Source organism: Erithacus rubecula (genome assembly GCF_903797595.1).
Source record: "Erithacus rubecula genome assembly, chromosome: 9".
Classification (NCBI taxonomy): Eukaryota; Metazoa; Chordata; class Aves; order Passeriformes; family Muscicapidae; genus Erithacus; species Erithacus rubecula.
Window position 1 is genome coordinate 6,728,948 of NC_136660.1, and position 22,567 is coordinate 6,751,514.

The following is a 22,567-nucleotide window of genomic DNA, read 5'->3' on the forward strand; positions in this document are numbered from 1 at the left end:
TATGAATCTGTTTTGTCTAAAACTTTCTATTTTGGAACTGAGGAGAGGTGCTTCTGCTAAACTGCATGTGCTTTGCACTTTCTCAATTTTTCAAGTTTTGTGCCTGTTTCAAAATTACTGCCATGTTACTCTGTTGAAAGGCACTTAGCAGAGAGACATTTTTCACAGTGCCTGTGTGTTTGTTCCTTTGTTTGTCACAATTATAGGGGCTTATGCCTCTCATTCAGCCTGGCATCTGGAATGAGCTCCCTGAATGTTAAAACATTTTAAATGTAGGAGCTGCCTGCCAGAGCTGCAGTGTTCCTTCTAACAGCCAGCAAGAATCCCCCAGTTCAGCACTGTGTGCATTGCTGTTATAAAACACAGGCTGACATCAAGCTTGCAATATTGGAAGAAATCAATTTGGAAACCTTCAACTATATGCCAGACTGAGTCTAAACAGACATGGTAGCACATAAAAGGTGTTTCCACTGAAATAATGCTGTCTTTCTGGTGCCATGCCATTGCTTAGTAGTGTTGTTTTCTGACTGCCTCTGCAAACCAAATGAATGAATATACAATTTTATGAGAGATTTCCTTTGTTTTTGCATAATTATTAATTTTCTAGGTTGAGTGTTGCAGTAATGAAGGAGCACATGCATCTCAACAGAGATCTTACAGTAAACAAAAGACTTTTATCACATGCATCCCTGATAAAAGTTCTTGTAAGCCTTATATACATTTGCTGTATTTTCCTGTACTTCATGTAATTCTCTTTTTGCTTACCTGACGGGGTCTCTGGAAAGCTTGGAAAATTTTTTTATGGCATCCTCAATCCTCAGTCATTATAGAATGGTAGCAGTATTTTGCAGAGTATCAGGAGAAGCATTTTGATGCAGGCTCTGTTCCTGCAGAGGTGGACATGGATGTATTGAGTTACTGTTTTGAAACTGAAAGTAGTAAATCTTGAAAATTTAGCATTTGTGAAACAAGGTTTCTCCAAAGAAGAATTCATTTTTAATATTGCTTAATCTTGAAGAGTCAGTTACTTTAAATTGTGCACCAGTTCCTTTCAAAATCAAATTCAGATTTTTTTCAACACCCTTGTATTTTTGGAGGTGCAAATTGGTCCAACTAGCTGTCCTTGAAGTAAGATGTTACAACATAGCAAGGTAACAGCATGTGTAGTCAGGCAAGTTAAGTAATTGGATGTCTGTACAGAAATGTTTCTTATGTAAGTCTGATTCTTGACAATTTTTAAAAAAATTGTAAGTCTGTAAACGTACGCTATTAGCCTTCCTGCTCTCGAAAATACCACATGTCAGCTCAAGGATGCTAATGGGATTGTACAGAATAAACAGCCAGCTCATCCATCAATTATTTGATCAACATCTGGACAGAAAGAAGAGGCAAACTGCTGATACAAAATTGTTAATAAATAGGACTTTCAGGATGCAGTGAAGGGAGAAGCAGACAGCTTTTGAGGGCCTGGAATACCTAAAAATAGGCTGTACAAGGTCATAGTCTGGGGGATAAATGAGGGTTCGTTTTGTAAGGGAGAACTCCTTGCATTGGCTCCATTACTTCATCAAAACACTTCCCTCTATCTCAGAAGTAAGCCAGTACAGTAAGGAAGGAAGGTAAATGTGGTCCTGCATTGTATGAGGACACTTGTTCCTGCAGAGAGAGTATTGCTGCCATTGTTTAGAACTTAAGTGAAGGAGTCACACACTCCTGCTAAGCTTTGTGTTTGATAGCCCCATTCTCACTTCAAACTAGTCACTGTCTCTGTTGCACCAAACCCATCTCTAATCTTGTGTAGTTTAAAATTCTCCTTCAGTTTTCATATGTAATTCAAGATCTTTAAGACATTGGCATCAAGGTGACACTTTCTAACACATTTTTCCTTCTCTTTAGCTGGCAGGTGTATCTGTAGACCATTGTTACTGTAATTGCATCTAGTGAAAAACAGTTGGAAAAAACTCTTTTACTAAGTAAAAGAAACACTATCTATTTGTATTGTGCCAGAGGATATTTTCTCATTGTTTGCAATTCTATTCTTCAGAATTAAGGTTTTATCAAAATTGAATTTTGATTGTTTTGATTTGTCTTTATGATCAAAGGAAATAAAAGGGAAAAGTTACTTTACCCTATATGAGTGACAGACACCACTCATATATTTTGTGGGTGTTAGTAATATTTTCCTCCCTATTTGTGAAATGAAGCAAATATTTTCTATTCCAAGAGTTTGCTATTCTGGTATTTGTTTTAAATTGTGAAAAATCAAATCTCAGTACTGACAAACCCTGAAGACACAAACGGCAAACCTTTCCCATATGTGTATTACCAAGTAGTTGCTGTCTGCCTGGTACTCTTCTTCCATGAGCCTTTTGCCTTGTCTCTGCCAGGCTGCACTTCACAGACCATTTTATCTCTAAATAGGAGCAAAAGGAGCTGAATTAACAAAGGAGCAATTTTAACTTGTTTCAAAATCAAAGTATTACTTCACTGTGGCTATTCAGCAGTCTTGGTTTGTGTCCGTGACTGCGAGGTGTCTCTCCATTTCCCCAGGTTTTCCTCATACATTTAAACACCTTGATCTTACAGAATATTACATGTTAGCCAGAAGAACTGGGATAGAAAAAATAAGCAGGTGGAAAAAGGTGCTTGCAATTTCAGAACACAATGTAATTACACCATTGTCTGTTGATAACATTTGCTTTCCCTGAGTCAGGTTCACGTGTTTCTACCATGATGCCAGTCACACTGTTTTATCCACAGGAAGACTTAACACCCTGTCTCAGAGGGGCTCTACTCCAAACCATACTTGATGTTAGAATGAGGAGGGTTTGTGTTTCCATCTGCTTCAGAGCCTTGAGAGTTAAATTCTTCTTTTCCATTAGACATATTAAATGAAAAAAAACCCCTTTGGTATTAAGAAAATACATAGCATTGATTTGAAATAACCAGTATTTTTATGTTATCAAGACAGTATGATTTTGATAGCATCGAAAAATAAATTAGAAATTTTTTTGTTGTTTGTAAACTCATTGCACAGCAATTTCATTAGTATGACTAGTCACGGTTTTCAGCTTTCAGCTGTCTGGAGAAGGAAGTGCTAAGACCTGCATTTTGTGCTTTGGTGCTCTTGAGATAATGCATTTAGTTGAAATTAATGCTTTTGTGAACATTATGATAGATTTTTTCTTTTGGAAGTACCTATAATGCATTATATATAGCATATAAAATAACCTATTTTGATTTGACGTAATTCAACAGTTGGAAATGTACTTTTCTCTGCTTTGCAAATATGCAGCACAGTTAAAAATGTTCCTGTTGGAAGGGCTGTTGGATGGGTTGTGCATTATAAGTTTTTTGAGAAGCATCAGCAGAGAATTTAATGTGCAGGAGGAATAAATGTTTAAATAAATGTATAACAGGTGCCTAAGGTCATGCTTTTGTTTGTTTAAAATATTATATGTCTCCTAATTTTTTAGCTGCAGCATGAGAAAGCTGAACTGGAGCAGCATTTAGAACAGGAACAAGAATTTCAAGTGAACAAACTGATGAAGAAGATTAAAAAACTGGAAAATGATACCATTTCGAAGCAGCTCACCCTGGAGCAGGTAACTCTTTCATTGCAGCATTATATGACTGAGAAAAAAAAGAAGTCCTTCTTTTGTCTTAGATTTGACTTAATGTTTTAAGTGTGTAAAAAACTGGGTAGTATTGAGAATATATAAAAGCTATAGAAAAGTTACAATTTATTGTGAGAAACTTGGAATAGTTTTTTTATGACCATTTTATCTATTAGTAGTTTTTGTGTGGGCTTTCATGTCTGGTGGAGAGCATGACATGCTTTTGCCAGTGACTTTTGCAAATGCAGCTTTTTTGTAAATAATGCTGCTTGTTGCTGTTCATCAGCTTCCACTCGTGCTGCTGTGAGAAAAAGGCTGTCAACTCGGATGGTGTTAAGCACTAAATGATGCTTGTGGTCTAGCTGTGCTCTAGGTCAGCTTTTGGTGGCATCTTGGATAGCACAGCCCTGGAACTGAGAGTTGTCAGCTGTGTGTATTCTTCAGAAGCCTTGAAGTTTGACAGCTCCCTTTCTCCCTAGACAGTCATGAAGATTGCAGAGATAAAGCACCACTTGTTTGGCTGTGTTTCAGCGGGGTGTTTAGACATTGGGAGTGCTCTTACGTCTGATTTTAGGCATCTGCATCAAGGCATCTCATTGTTGTTGGTAGGAGACCTTTTGACTTAAAAGCCAAACTGATGAAACCTGTAGGCTGTTAGAGGACTCCTGATTTTCTGTCATGTGCAGGTCCAGTAATTCAGGTGGTGTAATAGTGTGTTATCTGTGCTTTCTTCTGCCGTGGAACTGTTTTGTTGCTGGTAATCTGAAATGTTACTAGTTTTGTATGATTCTTCTTTTTCTGTTGATATGGATAAATTAGTTAATGGTTACCTAAATGTTCAAGTGAATTCTCTTGATTCTCATGGTAATTGTCTATACAGAGGGACATATGGAACAAACTGAAAAATTAAAAGGTAGTTGCCAACAAATCCTTACCCAGTATGGAAATTAGCATGAGGTTGAAATAACTCTCTTAGCCACAAGGTGGCGGTGGCGGCTGCCACTTAATCAAAATGCAAAGTAAGCTGAACATACTAAGCTGTTGTTGTCTTTGAAATGTTAGCATGAGCCATGGCTGAAATCTTCCTGCTATTATTTTTATTCTGGACAGACAGACTTGTGATATCATAAAATTTGAAACTTCTTGCTACATCTGAATGTCAGTGATACACTGTTCAAAAAGCATAGATGCACAAAGGTCTTTAGTATCTGGCTTTGAAAACTTTGTTTGTGAGTATGTTAATTTTGCCTGTCAGTCTTGCTTAGAAATTCCATGTGAATTTACATGCAGTTCACATATGCCTTTGTTTTTTCTCAGAGTAAGGTAGAGTAAATGTCAGGTTACTTAGAGCTTCAGCACACTTTCTTTCCTCACACAAATTAAAAGTGCTGATTGTGCTAATTAACCAGCTGAAGCAGCAGCCTTGGGGCACGTGCTGTACCTAGCAAGAGGCAATCCAAAGTTGTGGGGAGAGTCATTTTGCCTTTATTGCACACAGAGGGAATTAAAGAGCAGGGATTGACACGATCTGCAATGCCACCTTCAGAACACCTGTTAAACAGGGCTTGGAAGGTGAACTCCAGCAATGCTTTCAGCTGGGCTGCATTGAGATCTGTCACTAATCAGTGAGCAGATAGTTAAAACATATGTTCACTCAAGTGTTATTTTTAAAATAGAGAACGTGGATTATCTATGCTTTGTGTCCTTTCTGCTTCGCTTTTTTTTCATCTCAACTGCTTATACTGCAGGTGATCATTAGGTAGCTGATTTGTGGTTGCATAGAATATTATTCCTTAAAAATTAAATTCCTTAAATTGGATCTTAAGGTTCAAATGTGACCTGAAATAATTTTTTAAGTCAGCTTGAAGTCAGCAGAGCATTTTTCTCTGAAGGCAAATAGTGAAGAAATTTACAGCATGTGACTATTTCATTAACTGAATGGCTCAGTTAAAACAAGCAATAATGTTCTGTGTTACAGTTCAGTGGTTTAATAGGAAATAAATAGCTGTCAGGATTGCCCCACAGAGGCCAAGTATGTGTAGTCTTGCTGTTACTATTTTTAATTGCTTTTCTATTTCATACAGTGTAGTGAGAAACTAGAATTGATGCAGTTAGGAGATGAGAAATAACTAAATTGCCAATAATCATCTCCTATGTCTGCTTTGAAAGGAGAAGAATATGTGATGGTAAAATCATTGTGAAAGACTTTCTTGGAAAGCAGCAGAGAATTAAAGCTGCAAAGGGCAAGGTAGAGATGAAAAGCAGAGAGTAAATTTTGGCATAGTGAGCATAGGCAGAGATGAGCATATTCAATTCTGATTGATTTGGAAGACATCCATTTCAGGAGGGAGCAGTTGTGCTTGTTAATAAGTTGGCAAAAGAGTTGACAAAGCAATAATACAAGAATACACATACAATGGATATTTTAGCTGCATTTTGAAGCAAAGTAAGTGTATGTAAGAGAGAGAAAGAAGAAACACAAGTGGGTGTGAGGAAGGTTAAAAAGAATTATACTCTAAAGGGAAGGTTGAGGTCTGAAAAGCAAGCAATACTGCCTTGTTTCCTTGTTTTAATGGTCAAAATTAACTGATGTTTGGTTAGAATGTGGCTCTGAAACCCTGTTGAGTGACACTAGTATTGACAGAGCTGCTGGCTTAGTCCTGAGCAAAATCCCATCCTGCTTATTTTATTTCAGAATACTAACACATTTCTAAAAAATTCATTGACTGGAGTACATTTCAAAGTACATCTGCAACTGTCGAGTGCCAAGCCAAATACACCAATTCTTTGAATTCACAACTCTGAACAGGATGCTGCAGTTTCTTCTGCTGTAGGTGCCATTCAAGGTTTTCTTCCTCCAAGCTTTAAAATCCTAACACTGGAAGAAACTGGTACAACACTCATGACCAGGAAAGGAAGATCTTTGTTTCCACTATGTTTTCATATTGCTGGAAATGCGAAGTTCTGGATCTGTTTCACCTGGGTTCTTTAGTGTTTTGTCAGAGCAGCTTTAGGGCACAATGCAAGGCTTATTTGTGTATTGTTGCTAATGGTTTGACTTTGCCATTGTGCATGCTTACCTACAAGCAGATTTATAATTAATGGACTTCACTGCCTTTGTGATAGTTGCTATAATACTAAATGTCATCTTAGATTTTTCAAATCCAGGCTTATAAATAATTTACACTGTCTTTAGATTCCAATGTGGTCTTCTTCCTACCATTAAAAGATAGGAATTTCTTTTCACCTGTAAGTTCTCGTGGGTTTGTTTGTTGCTAGATCAAAACATAGGTGTAAAAAGACTAAAAGTAGGTGAGTCTAAGCCATGCTGAATTGAAATGATGCAAAAACCATTGCTGCAGAGGTCATACCTGCATTCACACTTTTTTCATTGTATGATTATCTAGATAGATGTGCAATGTAATGGAGATCTGGGTTTTGCTAATGTAGAAGCATAGTGTGCAGATTCCAGGACGTCTTCCAAAGTCTCTTACCTTTGGGCATTCCCAGCCCCAAGCATTGGCCAGACTGGCTGAGGAACTCCTGGCACTGAGACTTTGCTTTCCTACCACTCCATCTCCAGCTGTGTGGGGAACAAAGTTGGTCAGGATCCAAACTCTCATCCTCATGGGGAGGCTGAAGCATGTTGTTTCTGACTTCTCTTTTACTGAGATATAGGTTCACTGAGCTGTTAATGTACATCTGGAAACTCAGACATGGAAAGATTTGCTAGACAGTGTTTCTCTTTCCAAGTATGTTCCCTATTACTCATCGTCTGCTTCTGCTCACAGTAACTAATTCCTCTACCCTTTAAAGGAGAAAGTTGTACATTCATTAAACTTGCACTGCTACCTAAAGTGTGTAAGTTTATATTTTGTTTGGGCTTCTCAGCATTAATTTAGCGGTCAGCACTAATAGTTTACAGATTTAGTTGCTCCATTGCACTTCAACCAGTGATGTAATAAATGGAAATCGCTTAATTCTGTTTTCAGTCTTTCCATTTTCCAATGTGACATTATTTGCCTGGTAGAAAAGTGGTGTTAACTAAGGCTTGGCTTGGAAAAATGTTTCAGTGTTATTTTTCATCTGCAAAGGTGTTAATCTGTTGGCAAATATTTCGTTATTGACAACTTTTTGAGTTCAACTATATTGCTACAAAGTAAGATCAGCTGTGCTTCGTAGTATTCTCCTGTCTTAATAATACTTGCATTGTACTTCTACTATTAAACACTAATAATAGGTTTCTTCATGTTGGGTCTACGTTATATCTTCTTTTATTAATGTTAGAGTAGAAGGTTCTACATTATATCTTTTAACTTGTAGTAGAATCAAGAATGCTTGTTCACACAGTAAGTGTACATGATTAATGTCAAGTTAAGTTTTTAATTTTATAATGCTAGTAAGGATTGATACAGTAACACTTAAGGCAATTCACGTAAATTTTCTTTTGCTATTTTTGTTATGTGCTTTATCTAACACTAGGCGCACAAGGCAAGCATGGCTTTTCTTCCATTTGGGAATAAACAGTGATTCTCCCACTAAAAACATCTAAAACTTTTCAAAAGAATGAACATTGCTGTAGTGAACAGTAAATTCAGTTTGAATTTCATAATGTCTTTAAATAGGTTTGTAATGTCATCAGTGCCTGCATGTCCAGGGTTCATGCTCCTGCTTATTGACCAAAGACAAGTTCTCTGAGAAGAACTTGTGTTAAGGGGATAACAACTGTGCAACTACTTAATCTCTTGATTTTTCCAGTGCATTTTACCTGAATTGTGTCTCTTCTTCCCCTTCTCCGTGCTCCTGTAAAACATTACGTAAAATGGAGTTGTTGGAGCTTTCCTGATGACAATTCCTTGCAAAAAATACATGCCCTTCATTTTCATTAATTGTTTTTGCTCTCCAGCTAAGACGTGAGAAGATTGACCTTGAAAATACTTTGGAACAGGAACAAGAAGCACTAGTGAATCGTCTCTGGAAGAGGATGGATAAGCTTGAAGCAGAAAAACGGTTTGTCTTGTTACAGTGCACTTGTTACTATGGGAGAGGTTTTTAATGCATCATGTTCTGGATTTAATTAATTAATTAATTAATTTCTCTCTCACAAAAGTTGTCTAATCTGTGAAAACCTGGAAGAGGAAGCAGTTGTAAAGTTCCTTGTTTGCATAATGCCACATCATTTATTGCTAAAAATAGATAAAACTAACCTGTGTAAGAAGTTACCTGGGAAAACTTGAAGGAATTTATTTTTTTAAACTGCTCATAGCCTCTTTTTAAAGCTTCTGGTTTGTGATCAGCTTTAAATTAACAGTATTTTACTGTGTTATATCACGAGCTCGTGGGTTTTTTTCCCCCTCTGCTTCAAGAAAATTTCAGCTTTTTCTCAGTGATGTGCCTCATGTCATTGAGACATTCCAGTGCTTCTTTAGTAGAAGTTAAGATTCTTTATATTATTGGAAAAGCTAAAGTTAAATATATAAATGAAAGCAACCATCTCTTAAGTGTTATAATAACAAAAACTTAGTTTGGGGAGGAAGTCGGAGAGGATAATGAATAGTAATTATTAATACCTTAGTTTTTATGTGGTTATTTTTACATTAACGTGACCCTCTGAATCTTGGCTGGGGCCTCAGAAAACACCTGAACCTGAATAAACTGCAGGTTTTGTAGTTTTATTTTACAGAGCCCTGCTGTGTGGAAGGTGCTCTGAAGAGCTACATGTGATATTCAGCAATGGTAAATCCATAGCAGGATGAGCCTTTGGTAGGATTTTTGTATATCTTGGATTCAAAGCCTTCTTTAAGGCAAACCATTTCTGGTTTGGTTTACTCAGTCTCTGCCCTTCTCTGTGAGGAGCTGTGCTGGAGTCAGACCTGCCCTAGTACTTTGCATGATTCACATGAATACTGCACCTGCAAAAGGTTGTGTTTGCTTAGTGCTGTCCCTGCTCTTTAGGGTCGAGTTGGATCTGGCCTATCAACATATTTCTTCTAAAGTTTCATGCTTTCAGGGTGGAAAATACTCCTATGTTACCTCCAAAAATCATAATTTAGAACCTTTGATATCTACCATGTGCTTATTTCATTATGGAAGTTCATTACTGCTGAGTTTAGCATCAGTTATTTGAAGTGTTTGAAACCTTGATTATATGGAACACCTTAATACCTTTCTGTTGGGAAATGTTTTTTAAAAAAGGGAGTCTATTTTACTGTCCTTCAGAAAGTATCTGTGAAAATGTCACTATTCTTTTGATAGTGATGAAATGCAGAAAAGCCTGTGTTACTCATCATTAAGCTTTACTATGTGTCCTTCCTCCAAGAACATAAATTTTATACCATAAATAGTTACCTCAGTTTTGTCCTCAAATGCTACTTACTACACAATGTTTTTGCGAAGAATTAATTTAATCTCTTCTAAGTTTTTACATTTGTTTTTCCTGAACTATATGTTGTAATATTTTGGAATGTCAAGGTCTGAATATGTTAGAAAATTCTTCTGTACTAGGAAAACAAATTTTGCCTTTTTTATTTTGAGTTAAAAACAAAACTATAACTCCTCCCCAATTTATCTCTCCTGAAACAGTAGTTAAAATAAATCCTACATACCTGTCAGAATTCTTGCAGTGGCTTTCTGGGAAATACAAGAGGTTTTCACAAGAGTGGAAAATAAAGTTTGCACTATTTTTCATACAGAATTTTGCAGGAGAAATTAGACCAGCCAGTGTCTGCTCCACCATCACCCAGAGACATATCAATGGAGATAGACTCTCCAGAAAATATGATGAGACATATCAGGTTTTTGAAGAATGAAGTGGAGAGGTTAAAGAAACAACTGAGAGCTGCACAGTTACAGCGTGAGTAAATGAGTAAATTTGTTTAAAATCTTCTGAAGTTTTTGCATTGTAAGTTTTTTATATTTACTTTCTTGAGTTTGAATTTAAGATAGAAGTGGGAAAAAATGGGGCAGGTTATGATTACAGCATCTTCATAATTGCTGTGTTATTGCTTGTTAAAATGTATTTTATACTGTAGCTTAGGATATTCTTTGGGTTTACTAAAAGGATGTCTAAAAAAATAAAAAAATAATCCTTGACTATTTTGTGCCAGAAAACAATATGTCTATCTTTTTTCCAGAAACTTAGCAGTATTTCAGCATGCAAATTTTTCAAAATGTATTAATGGCCTACTTTATAGGAGTTGTGTTGCAAATTAAGAATTACTCAAAAGAATTAACAGCTAGCGAAATAAAGGTTAGCTGTATATAAGAATTTCACTTGTTAATGATTGTGACAACCTGAGGCAGCTGTTGCCCAGTATAGCAGCATTAATTTGCTGTGTCCTTTCCTATGTAAGATGGCTTTGAAACTTACAAAGCTGTGTGGCAGTCATCCCATTCCTGTTGTGCAGGGCTGGGGCCCCTTGTCCATCAGTGGCACCTGCACTTTGCCCTGCCTTCCCAGGAAGGGGCTGTGCACTGAGCACGTGGGCTCAGCTGCCAGGAGGCTGCTGGCACCTTCCCTGGGGCTTTGCAGTGCCAGTCCTTCATTCCTTCCTGCTCAATCTAAAACTCCTCTCTGAGAGTCAGCACTTCTGCCTGGTGTCGAGTCAGTAGCATTGCAGTGCACTTGGTAAGTGAATAGATGTCTTACCACATGGCCAGAAAATACTGGGCAAATGCAGAAGTCAGTGTCATCCCCCTCTGCCAGCCAGGCTAATGGGAATATTTCAGCCTCTGTTTAGAGAAGGAGCTTGCTAGAGGCAGCAGCCTTGCTTCAAGAGAGAGGTGATGGATCAAGAGTGCTCTTTTGCAGAGACCTTGTGCACAGGTTTTGGCATTAATCATTTGTGGCTGTTAAAAGAAGATAAGGACTGCTAATCTTTGTACTTGCAATTCTGCACTGCAGCCTTCACTTACTAAAGTTCAGAACAAGAGCAAGGCCTTAGATTAAAAGTACTCTGTGGAAATCCAGCCTAATTAATTTCATTTCAGGTACCCTCTGTTTTTAAGTGGTTTCTTTTTGAACTACTGTGATTTAGAGTAATGAATTGAAAGCATTAATGTCAAATTCACATTGAAAATAAGAGCTAGGTTTAAAAGGACTCTCTCCCTTTGTGAAAAGGTTAAACAGAACCACAGTATAAATAGCAGAGCTGGTAAGAATTGTGGCTGTGCCAGCCTGCAAGCAGAAGATGAAACTGAAATGCAGTTTTTAGATTGGTGTTTGTAATGGTCATTAGAGAACCTCTAATATTCTTCTTAAGTACTTAATGAAATCTGCTTATGGAATGTCATAGCATTTTTTATTTCTGAAACACTTCTAGGAACTGGTTTGGTATGACAGTAGTGTACAAGAAGCTACACTGTTATATTTAAAAGTGTATTTCCACAGGAGAGAGAGAAATCACATGTTGTTAATAGTTTGGGAACAGGTTTCTAAGAAAAATATTCTTTACCTTGAAGAATGCTACATAAGAGTGATGACAAAGCATAATGAATTGTTTTGTGTTTTCTTAATGTCAGGGATTTAACTGTAAGCTTGCTCAAACATTAAAAAATCTCACAAAATACACTATGTGTCATAAATCTTCATCATATATTCCATTTTATTTAAGTAGTCTGTCACAAAGCTTTGTAACTTTTCATAATTTGGCTTTATCACTGTGATACCAGACCATTTGGGTGATGCTTGCTGAACTTGTTTAGAACTGATGACAAATAGCCCTTTAATGTAAAGAGTAAGCCTCTTGTTGGCTTCTAAGGTTAAAATTGAATACAATTTTAATATTAGTATTTTAATACTAGTTCATGTTCTGTTGGACAGTTTCTGTGATAAGATGTATAATTGAAAGAGTGTTGTAGAATATATATCATGTAGCAATTTTAATACAAGTTTGAATTTGGAATTTCAGAACTTACATGTGCTTTGTCTTCCAAAATGAAAATATACCTTTAAAATAATTTCTTCACTGTGTTGCAGGAAAATCTTTGTTAATGTGGAATAGCATTGTTTTTATGGAGCAGGAATATTTTTAATGGTTTTAGTAATGTTTTCTTAATAAAATTTTTCTTTTCAAATTTATTTTAATAAGTACTTTTGGTTTATGGTGATGGGTTTTGTTTGTTTTTCTTATGTTTTATTTTCAAACTTGTTGTCAAGCAATTGTTTTATTTTAGTAAGTAGCTACTGTTCTGAATTAGGCTTTGAACTAATGACTAAGAGGTGAAAATTTTCAGTGATCTATCCTGAGCATTTTTACACCTTCATATTGAAGTGTTGGATTAAAATCAGGCACAACATACTTGTCTGCCTGAGAAGTTGAATTTTAATCAACTTTTAACAAAATGATGAATTTCAGATTCAGAGAAGATGGCACAATACTTAGAAGAGGAGCGACACATGAGAGAAGAAAACTTGAGACTTCAAAGAAAATTACAGAGGGAAATGGAACGCAGGGAAGCTCTCTGCAGACAACTTTCAGAAAGTGAATCCAGCTTAGAAATGGATGATGAAAGGTTTGTATTCTTTTGGCCATCCAGGTGTGTTGGACTTACTTATCAGTATTTGTACTACTTTTTTAATACTATAGAATAATTTTAGAAGTAATTTGTATATGGGTGTAGTATGCATATCGAATTTCAGCATAGTCCAGGAATTGTATCATAGTTGTACAGAAACTACATTAGTTTTAACAGTGAGGAATAAAATGTTTATATCTGAAAATTGTTTAGGAGTTTGGTAATATATATTGAAATAAATACAGCTGTGGAGTTGAGAATCAGGATAATTCGATCACACCAGCTTTGTTTAGCCCCTAACTTGGTAACTGCAAGTAATTCTGTGAGGTAGGGACATCATCTTTTCTTGGGCCTGATTTGTCATTTGCAGAAAGTAAAATATGTTAAGCCAAATACAAAGGGATACTGTGTAAAATCTTTGAGAGAGGAACCATTTAGAGAACTTAGGTTGTCCTTGATGTCTAAATCATAATATCTTTGAATTTTTTCTCTATTGCAAGCTGCTTTGCTTGCCCTGACCTTACAGATAGTCCTGAATTTTTCATGGTTTAAATTGTGCCTTTTAGTGTTTTATCATGTCATAGAAATATGACAGTGTTGCATCTTAGAGGTGGATTTTAAGTACATTTTAAATAAAACATTCTTATTTTTTACCAAATGTTCATTATTTGGTTGTATTGTTGTATATTATTTTGGATTTATGGTGGTCCTTTAGAATAAATTAAAAAGTTACTCTGTGCTGCATATTTTTTCTGATACTGAGAGATTTCTGTTTCCTCTTGGGTCCTTAATATATATGTTGTAAAATGTAATTTACCAGAAGCAAAGTACCAGATATTTTGTTGTAAGGAGCACCTTAAAAGCTCAAGGCAGTGCATTCATTCTAATGGCATTCATTCAAGGCTACTTGACCTGTATTGCATTAGCATCTGATATTAAGACACAGCAAATGCTGTATAAATTAAATTAGAAATAGTAAATTCTGAGGTTAGAATTTTTTCTTATTAGACTTACCTTTTCTTCCCCTATTTACAGTGCAATGGAAGTACAGTCAAAATTGAAATCTGTGAGAATTACATGTATTAATCCAAAATTGTAGAGTATCCTAATTTTTTATCACCAACTTGTAAGTAGTGGTAACCAGGAAATTGCAGGAAAATTTGATTGACTATTCTGTACTTCTAAGAAATTGTCAAGTTTGATTTTTTTTTTGGTACTACAAAGGCCTGACAGAATAATTCAAAGTATTTGCAGTGTAAGTAATAGAAAGCAAGGTGAAGGACAAAGCAGGCATTAGTAGTTAGCCTGAGAAGGAACTATGTGCAGTAATGATTTTAAAATGTCAATTTTTGTCAGCTTACATCTTCCTAATAATGATGGTGGTGATGGATCAGCTATCCATTTCTTTCAGTTGCATTCTGTTAGCTGATGATAATGATTGCTTGTAGTTGAGGGTAGATGAAGATGCTTTCCTGAATATAAAAGACACAACTCTCCCAAAGCCTCTTTCTCCAGAACAGCAATAGCTTTGTCTTAATGCTCCATCCTACTTGGAGTAGCAGGGTTACCCCTGAAACCAGTGTGCATGCTAATGGGGTGCTGCTGTTCCACATCACCTAAGCCAGGTAGTGGGATGACTTAGAGGAAACGTTTGTGTAGAATACAAGGGGATTAAATCAGAGATGCTGCCTTGCTGGAACCCACACACTGGTCTGCATTGGAACTTACTGTGTGTTGCAGAAGTATCTTAGTTCAGTTCCACTATCTTGCCACTGGTAAATCTTTTAAAACCTTGTCTATTTAATTAGTTTGTTAGCTTTCTGTTGTTCTCTATTGCAGCTACCTTTATTACCTATAAAGGTATACATATGTATTACCTATAAATGTATACAAAGGTTATAAAGGTAACTTTATTACCTGGTCTACCCAAATTTAAACCAACTTTGGTATCACTATGGTGTACTGCCTGTGCCTGTGGACTGTTAGCTCTGAATATCCTGATTAAAAACCAGGAAGATGCAGTATCAAAATATGTTTCAAATATGAATATCCTGATTAAAAACCAGGAAGATGCAGTATCAAAATATGTTTTAAATAGTGTATGGACAGACCTCAAAGTAGTCATTGTGAGTTCCATCAAATAGGAATAATTTTAATGCTGTTCTGTGTTACTGGATTTTTTATTATCATGGGGAAATAAATGCAGCTACTAAGAATTTCTGAGAATACACTGGCAGAAGAGGAGACAAGTAAGAGTCAAAGGGCTGTTACATAGCAGTTTTGGCCTACTGCTCTGCTGTGTCCAGTAAAGAAACAGCTGAATCTAATAATATAAACCCATGTGCACTGACTTGCAACCACATGGAGAAGGTGAGCAGGGGACATCTAAATCTAGATAGTGACTGAAAAATCTAAGTGGAGAGTGCCTGTTCAACCCAACCTGAGACTACCAGCCTAGTGCTATGGGAAAAAAACAAAAGAACATAAAATCTCTTGAGATAAAAACAAGTGGCAGGTAGGAGCAATTGGTATTATTTTTATCCTTTTATATACACCACTTGATATCTCTGAAGAAGCTTCACTGTAATCAGTGAATGAAGGACAAATAAATATCACTAAAATTATTATAGATGGGAGAAAATGCCTTGCCTCAGGTCCTGATCTGTTCAGTTAATCATAGTGAAGTGTGGGAAGTATCTTGAAACACCCTGGAAGTACCTTTAGTGAGATGGTCCTGGGTTGAATGTGTCTCTCTTCCAATGGCAGAAGACATGATGAGCAAATGTTTAAATGTTGGGACCAGAGGGATTCAAGTAGGACACAGGACATGTTTTTAATGCTCTGGCTGATCAGCTGTTGGAACAAATTATTAGTACTTTAATGATTTCTTCACCCTTTTTCATGATTTCAGATTAGTGCTGAATGCCTTTCTGGAAGATACACTCCAGCCAACCAAGCTTTTGAGTTCAATGTAGAAATGATGTGTGAAGTACAAGAATGTAGAATGGGTCAGATTAGATGACATGGTTTACATCTCTGACCTTAATATATACTATTTAATCCTATACAACTTGTATGGTTTTAACTGCAAATGCCTAAGATAAGTTCAGCTGTTTCCATGGAAAATTAAGCCAGTGTCAGCAATGACAAGAGTTCCTGTCATGACTTCCTAATGTGATTCTTATGGGAATTGAAAAAAAATCACAGTGAAACATTTAAAACATGGCACATTTTAAAAGTTTTGATCTAATTATTCTTTGCCTTTTTTTGTTAGATATTTTAATGAGATGTCTGCACAAGGATTAAGACCTCGCACTGTGTCCAGTCCTATCCCTTATACACCCTCACCAAGTTCTAGCAGACCTATATCACCTGGTAAATATTTAACCCAGTTTCTAAAATTATTGTATGCATCACATAGTAACGTACCCTATTAATATATTTAGGTCAGCAGCTTTTCAAAGCTAGTTTGGAGAAAAAAAATCCTGCATCATAAATGCAAGAATAGTTTTGCCTTAGGTGTCTTCTAGTGCAGCATGTTCTTGGATGGTGACCAGATATTCTGTATTTCAGATCTGTGGACAGATATTGAAGATCAGTTAAGTAGCTATCACTTGAACTTTATTTCCTTTTTGCTCTTTTTTCTCTCTTGCTGTCTTTTTTTTCCCCCTTCCCCAAACAAGTTGCGCAACAGGACACAATTCAAATGGATTTCTAGAGTCTGATGAAGAACTAGTAATGACTGATATTGTACTCTGAACCAAAACTTCTCTAAGAAGTTTAATCTTGAACATGTTGGAAAAAATCAATTTCCATTTCTCTTCAGTAGAGAAATGGCTTCTGTGCTTTTGATATTTTCTATTATTTAACAGTAACTATAAAATTAATAATTCCTGTCCCACATACTTTGTATAACAAAGGCAAACAAACCTTTTCTAAGTTTCTAATTACTGAATATATTTTAAGTCAATTGAAATGCATTTGTGTTACTAACACATTTATTGACTTGAATTTAAAATCCCTTTAAATTTCACTTGGACATTCATTACAAGTTGTTGGCAGTGGGTGTAACATGGTGCTCACAAACACTTTGTACATGAAGAAGTGAATTGTGCATGCCTTGCTTTCCCATGTTCACCTCTAGAACCTGCCAGGCAGATGAGATGTGCTCTATGTTGACATAAGGTGGGAATGAGACATTTTATTACACTGGTCTGCTAGAACATATAAAATGTCTTTAGATCCTTTAATTTTCAAGGTTGACTGTGGTTTTTCAAAGGACTATAAATAGTTTTCATCCAGGTGTTGCATGTGCGAAAACCAGCTATGGCCGTAAGCCATGTCATGGTGTTAGAGATGAGCAGTATGACTGAGTTTTCAGAAGGTTCTTGCATTTCTGAAATGAGCCAAATTACTTGACTTCCAATGTTTTGCAAGGTGTGTTACCAAGAAAATGATACACATTTTCTTATCCCTTTCCTGTAACTGGGTGTACAGAAGTGTAGTTGTGCCAGCAGTTGCTCTGGAGTAACGCCTGGGTGTTCATCATTCTCTGTGTGCAGCCTTTATTAACAGTACAGTATCCAAGTGCAGGTTGGATCTGCAGTCACACAGGGGTTATACCTCTGTGTGGGACAGATTACCTGCTAACTTACAGGCTTGCATCTTGCATTACTTAGCAATGCACCCTGTTTAGGTGCTGATGTGTTAGTGCAGGAGAACTCTTGTCAGTTTATTCCTACACTGAGACTGAAGTATATTCCTTGTTCCCTGTGGATTTGACTTGCCATCAGTAGTTGGTACCCAGAGTAAGGATTTAATCCTACAGACAAGGGATGCTGAAACACACTCTGAAGCACAGCTGAAAAGATCATTTCTAACAGAGTTTGAGTTTGGAAATTTTGGTGTGGTAGATGTTCCAGGCTAGCTCGTCTGCACAGGCAGCTACATTAATCTCGTTTTCATCTTATAAATTATTGTCAGCAGTTGGAAAGTTTCAGACTTCAGAAAAATAGAAACAGCAGTTTGTTAGAGAATTAATGAGATCAGTAGAGAATTTGGTAGAGCTGTCGGGGATAAATTAATGCAGTAATGGATTAAAACAAACGTTTTTTGAGGGTATTTTGTATCTTAAGTAGTACAGTAAGATGATGTCAAAAGTATCAGCAAAGAATAATAAAACAGCTGTATGTTGCATCAGTTATTTGTATGACTTGGCATATTTCATTCGGGAAATGAGGTGCCTTGAATATGTGGAAGCAGAATCTGCAACCAGTTAGAAATACTATAATTTCATGTGGATAATTGGTTTAATAGATTGGTTTCTAGCTTCTGAATCCCAGAGTCTTTTGTGCCTGTATGGCTTGGTACACTACTTTGGAAGACTCTTTGAAGGTGAGATACTCCTGAGATTTCTAGCACAGTTATCTGTGCTAGAATTCTTCCAGGACTTTGAAGACAGTGTAATTACTGCTACTCCTAGGCAGCTGGGGATTCATAGTTCTAATTACCTGTTAGTCTTCAGTGTAGCTAAACTGTTCTGTGCTTTGTTGCTAGGCTAGGTCGATGTTTGGGGCTGCAGAGATGAGCTGTCCTATGTGCCCTGCTCTGGTTTTGCTTCTTTGGCTGCCATGTAAAAGTGCATTTGCCAAGCTTGTGGAGCTGGATTATTCCAAAGCGGCTCAAAATTGCCGTGTTACAAAGGTGGCTCTGTTTTGCCTGTTATTTCTAGGCTCTTACCTCTGACTGGCTGCCTTGTCACCTCCCTGAACATGGACTTGTTTCTATCCTTGTGCTCTTACAAAAGCACTAAAATGTAACGTGCTCTACATATAATGAGATCATGTAGTCAAAAGGCAGATGAATTTTGTTGTTACTCTGACACTGTAGTGGCAGGGATTCCATGGGAATAACTCCTAATTTGCACCAGACATATATTGACGATGTAACAGAATCAAACAGAATTGAAGGAAGCAAAGGGAGTCTGTTTATGTGGCTTCATTAGTGATCTGAGGCTTGTTCTGTTTTCTCCTTGAGTTCTTATCTCATCTCTTGTAGACAGAAACACAGGTGCGTGCAGACAGGGATGATACTGGGTGTTGCTGCAGGGACATTGTTCTGTATTGGTTCAGTGTTGAAGTGTGAAAACTGTTAAATCCAGTGTGGTGTTCTAAAAGTCTAATAGGCCTTCAGAAATGTTTTTCAGTCATTATTCTCCAAAACAGTTGCTTGAATCTAATCGTAAACAGCTGAGGAAAGTCCTGTCTTATTCCTTATGATATTTTTGCAGAAAGCAGAAAGGAGCAAAAGGTTTTGGAAAATGTGCTCTTTTGAGAAACTCAAAATGTTCAGAACACTTTAAGGTGTGAACTTGAAGCATTTGGCAGTTGCTGTTTCTGTTTTCCTTGGTTTGATAGAGCTATACAGAAACTGCAGTTTTATAATTGAGTTTTTACAGAAAGGAAATACTTGGATGAAAAAATCAGATATTTGCAGCTTTTAATATTTGGCTTTTCTTAATGTAGATAAAACAAGTTGTAATCTTAAATGTTAGCTGCTAGCCTAGTCCAACTAGTGACATTTCCCAGCATGTTTTAATTTCCCAGCCCCAAAGGTCTTTAAAATGCTGAGGCACAACAGGAGGAAGCCTCAGTGCAGATCTGGTATGCCTTGGAGGAGCCACCTACATCCACTTTTTTTGTTAAACCTCATTGTGACCCAGTCCTAGATGGCATCTCCAGGTACAACCTGTCTGCTTCTTCAGACTGGATGTAGTTCAGGGAGCCATTTCCTCTGTGGAGAAATGGAATGCTGAAGGGTGATACTTAATGGACTAGAACTAAGCTACTATGGGAGTCTTACACCATTTATCTTAAGTGAAAAGTTATGTTTAACACTGTATAATGTATGTTTGAAACATTTGATAATATGTTACAGGAAAAGAAAATAAATTTGCATCACATTTCAGTACAATTAGTATTTTTTAAATGTCTAATCTGCAGCACTTAACCAGTTTTTAGACTATCACTGATTCAGAACCAAAAAATTTAAAAAACCCGTCACACTTTAGTTTTTAATATCAAACAAGAATGTTGATGTTACCTTGTTTTAACAATTTTAGGTCTGTCATATGCAAGTCACACAGTTGGTTTCACACCACCAACTTCACTGACTAGAGCTGGAATGTCTTACTACAATTCCCCAGGCCTTCATGTGCAACATATGGGACCATCCCATGGTATTACAGTAAGTATTTAAAGTAGTAAATACTTGTTAAATACTTGTTACTAATATAGTTTGGTTTCTGGAAGTTGTGATTGATTATCCTCAAGCTTTTTTACAAAACATTTTTGTAAATGTTTGTTTTTGTCTCCTTACTCCAAGACATCTATTGCTGCTTTCTTCAACCCTGATTTTCCTCTTCACCCCTCAGAAACTGATTCTTTTTGGAGAACCTTGTTTTCTGCAAAAGAATAGGATATATTATCATCTTAAGGACAGTAATAGGTATCATCTTATGGATCAGCAGGCAGGGTGTGAAAAGTGATGTTCTAAGCTACTAAGTCTACCCCAGGAAGTAAAAACATTGCTTTCATTTTTCTCCTAGTCTCCACCATCTGACGGATGAGTCATCTGAGGTTGCTTCAAGCTCAGGTTTTCTTCAGGATGACACACAATGCTACCATCATGTCACTGTAACAGGCAGTTAACTCTTATTTTCTATTGTCATTGACAAAGAAGAAAGTTAATATAAACATTTGTTAGGGCAATTTCTCGTATCTTGCAACTGAATTTATTTCCTTTTTACCTGCAATGTTTGATGCATTTCCGCTTCATCGTGTTTCTTCTAAATATTTGTGGAGTTTAATGAGCAAACAAAGCCTAAATATTAACCATATGGCAAAATACCTTATGGTGGTTGTATCAAGACTATTTTGATTTTTCTCAACAGGTATGGTAGTATGTAAATATTCCTCAAGGTTTATGCTTATACTTGTTATTCTCAGATATAAAAACGTATTTTAATAGAATTTTTAGTAACTTGCTAAAATATGGCTGCTTCTGTTTTGAGGTGGGTGTGCAAAGGTAATTGGGGTGGGTGGGAATACTACAATGGTAGTAGAACAGAAAGGAAGCTGGAGCTCAGCAGGAAAGTGGAATTCTGGTTGGGGCTCAGCCCGTGGCTGTGTATCTGACATGAGTTAGTCACAGGAAGTTCTGTACAATTCTGGAAAACATGGAAACTAATTTTATAAATGAGTTTGTCAAGGAACTTGCTCTTTTCAGTCTCTGAAATACTACTTTTTCTGAAACTATAAATTAATTGAGTCACTGAAAAAGATCATCTTGAGTACAAAATACTAATTGTTCAGAGAAAGGTGTCAACAAGCAGCTCATGGCTTTGTCTCAATACTGATACCAGTTCCCCCTTATATTACATGTTTGCAAATGCAGTAAATGATGTTAAGTGTTTCACAGGTATCAGTCAGTTTTCAAGTACCTCTTATGTTTCACATATAACTTGAATCTATTGTACATAGTCGTGCAGAAAAATAGATACAATATATTTGATTTGACTAAACTGCAGTTTCATTCTTGACTCTTCATTTTTGATTTCCATGATGGAATAAATTTGACTTTACTGGTAGTACATTTGGTATAGAATTGTAATGATGCTTTTCCCCAGAGCTGACCACCTGTGGTTGATTAGTAATTATGGGTAGGTGGTTTGTCATGCCGTGAGGTTGTTGATTAATGCTAACCAGATTGGTAAGTAATGAGCCTTTTTGTTTCAAAAGTGCAGAAGTTAGTTTTGTGCATATAATGCATTTTTGCATTGCTAACATTAAAGATCATCCTCCCCCTCCTGCCCCTCAGTCTGTAAAGATGAAATGGGGTTTAAATCTTTCTGTTTAAATGTACCAGTTGAAAATATATGGTTTCTGTCAAAGGTTGTCTCTAACAGCTGCTTCACTCCTGCAGCTCAAAGGGTAGTAGCATTTTTTTGTTCTCAAAAAAAAAAATGTTTTTTTCTCCAGTGTGTGGTGTAAGAGTCTTTCTGAGAGCTAGAAATTCTGGGCAGACTCTGATACTCAAAACTTTCCCACCCATGCTCAAGTACCACATATGGTAGCTCATGTGCCAGCAGCATGAATTTAATGGTTCATTCAGCACCACTGGTTAGGCAGGCACAGCTGGGAGGTTCTGTGCCTGCAGCATCTCATTTCTTTGTAGGTTGCTGGTCATCATGGGTAAACATATCTGCAGGACATGTCTTGTGCTCATTTCCTGCAAGCTGACAGGAAGGAATGCATGTTCTCTTTGATGTCAAGAGTACTTCCCGTTTCCTTTGCTACTCCATTTCAGAGGAACGTTTATTTTCTGTAGAAGTTGTATTGTGACTCCTGCAATGTTTTGAATTGTTCAGACTTCTT

General features: G+C 36.6%; 1 protein-coding gene across 3 annotated transcripts in view; it reads left to right on the forward strand.

Annotated features, from left to right (window-relative positions):
* Positions 1–22,567, forward strand: part of CCDC6 (coiled-coil domain containing 6) — a 48,226-nt gene that overhangs the window by 22,870 nt on the left and 2,789 nt on the right. The window contains exons 3-9 of one of the 3 annotated variants that reach the window (XR_013775225.1): positions 3,477–3,605; positions 8,524–8,627; positions 10,310–10,470; positions 12,974–13,130; positions 16,408–16,508; positions 20,254–20,378; positions 20,740–20,834. Coding sequence is in view for 2 of the 3 variants with exons in the window: in XM_079313279.1 (XP_079169405.1) it covers positions 3,477–3,605; positions 8,524–8,627; positions 10,310–10,470; positions 12,974–13,130; positions 16,408–16,508; positions 20,254–20,378; positions 20,740–20,760 (798 nt within the window). In the remaining variant the exon portion in view is untranslated. Of the gene's footprint in view, positions 1–3,476; positions 3,606–8,523; positions 8,628–10,309; positions 10,471–12,973; positions 13,131–16,407; positions 16,509–20,253; positions 20,379–20,739; positions 21,720–22,567 lie in introns of those variants that run through there. The other 2 variants (XM_079313279.1, XM_079313278.1) reach the window with 2 other exon arrangements.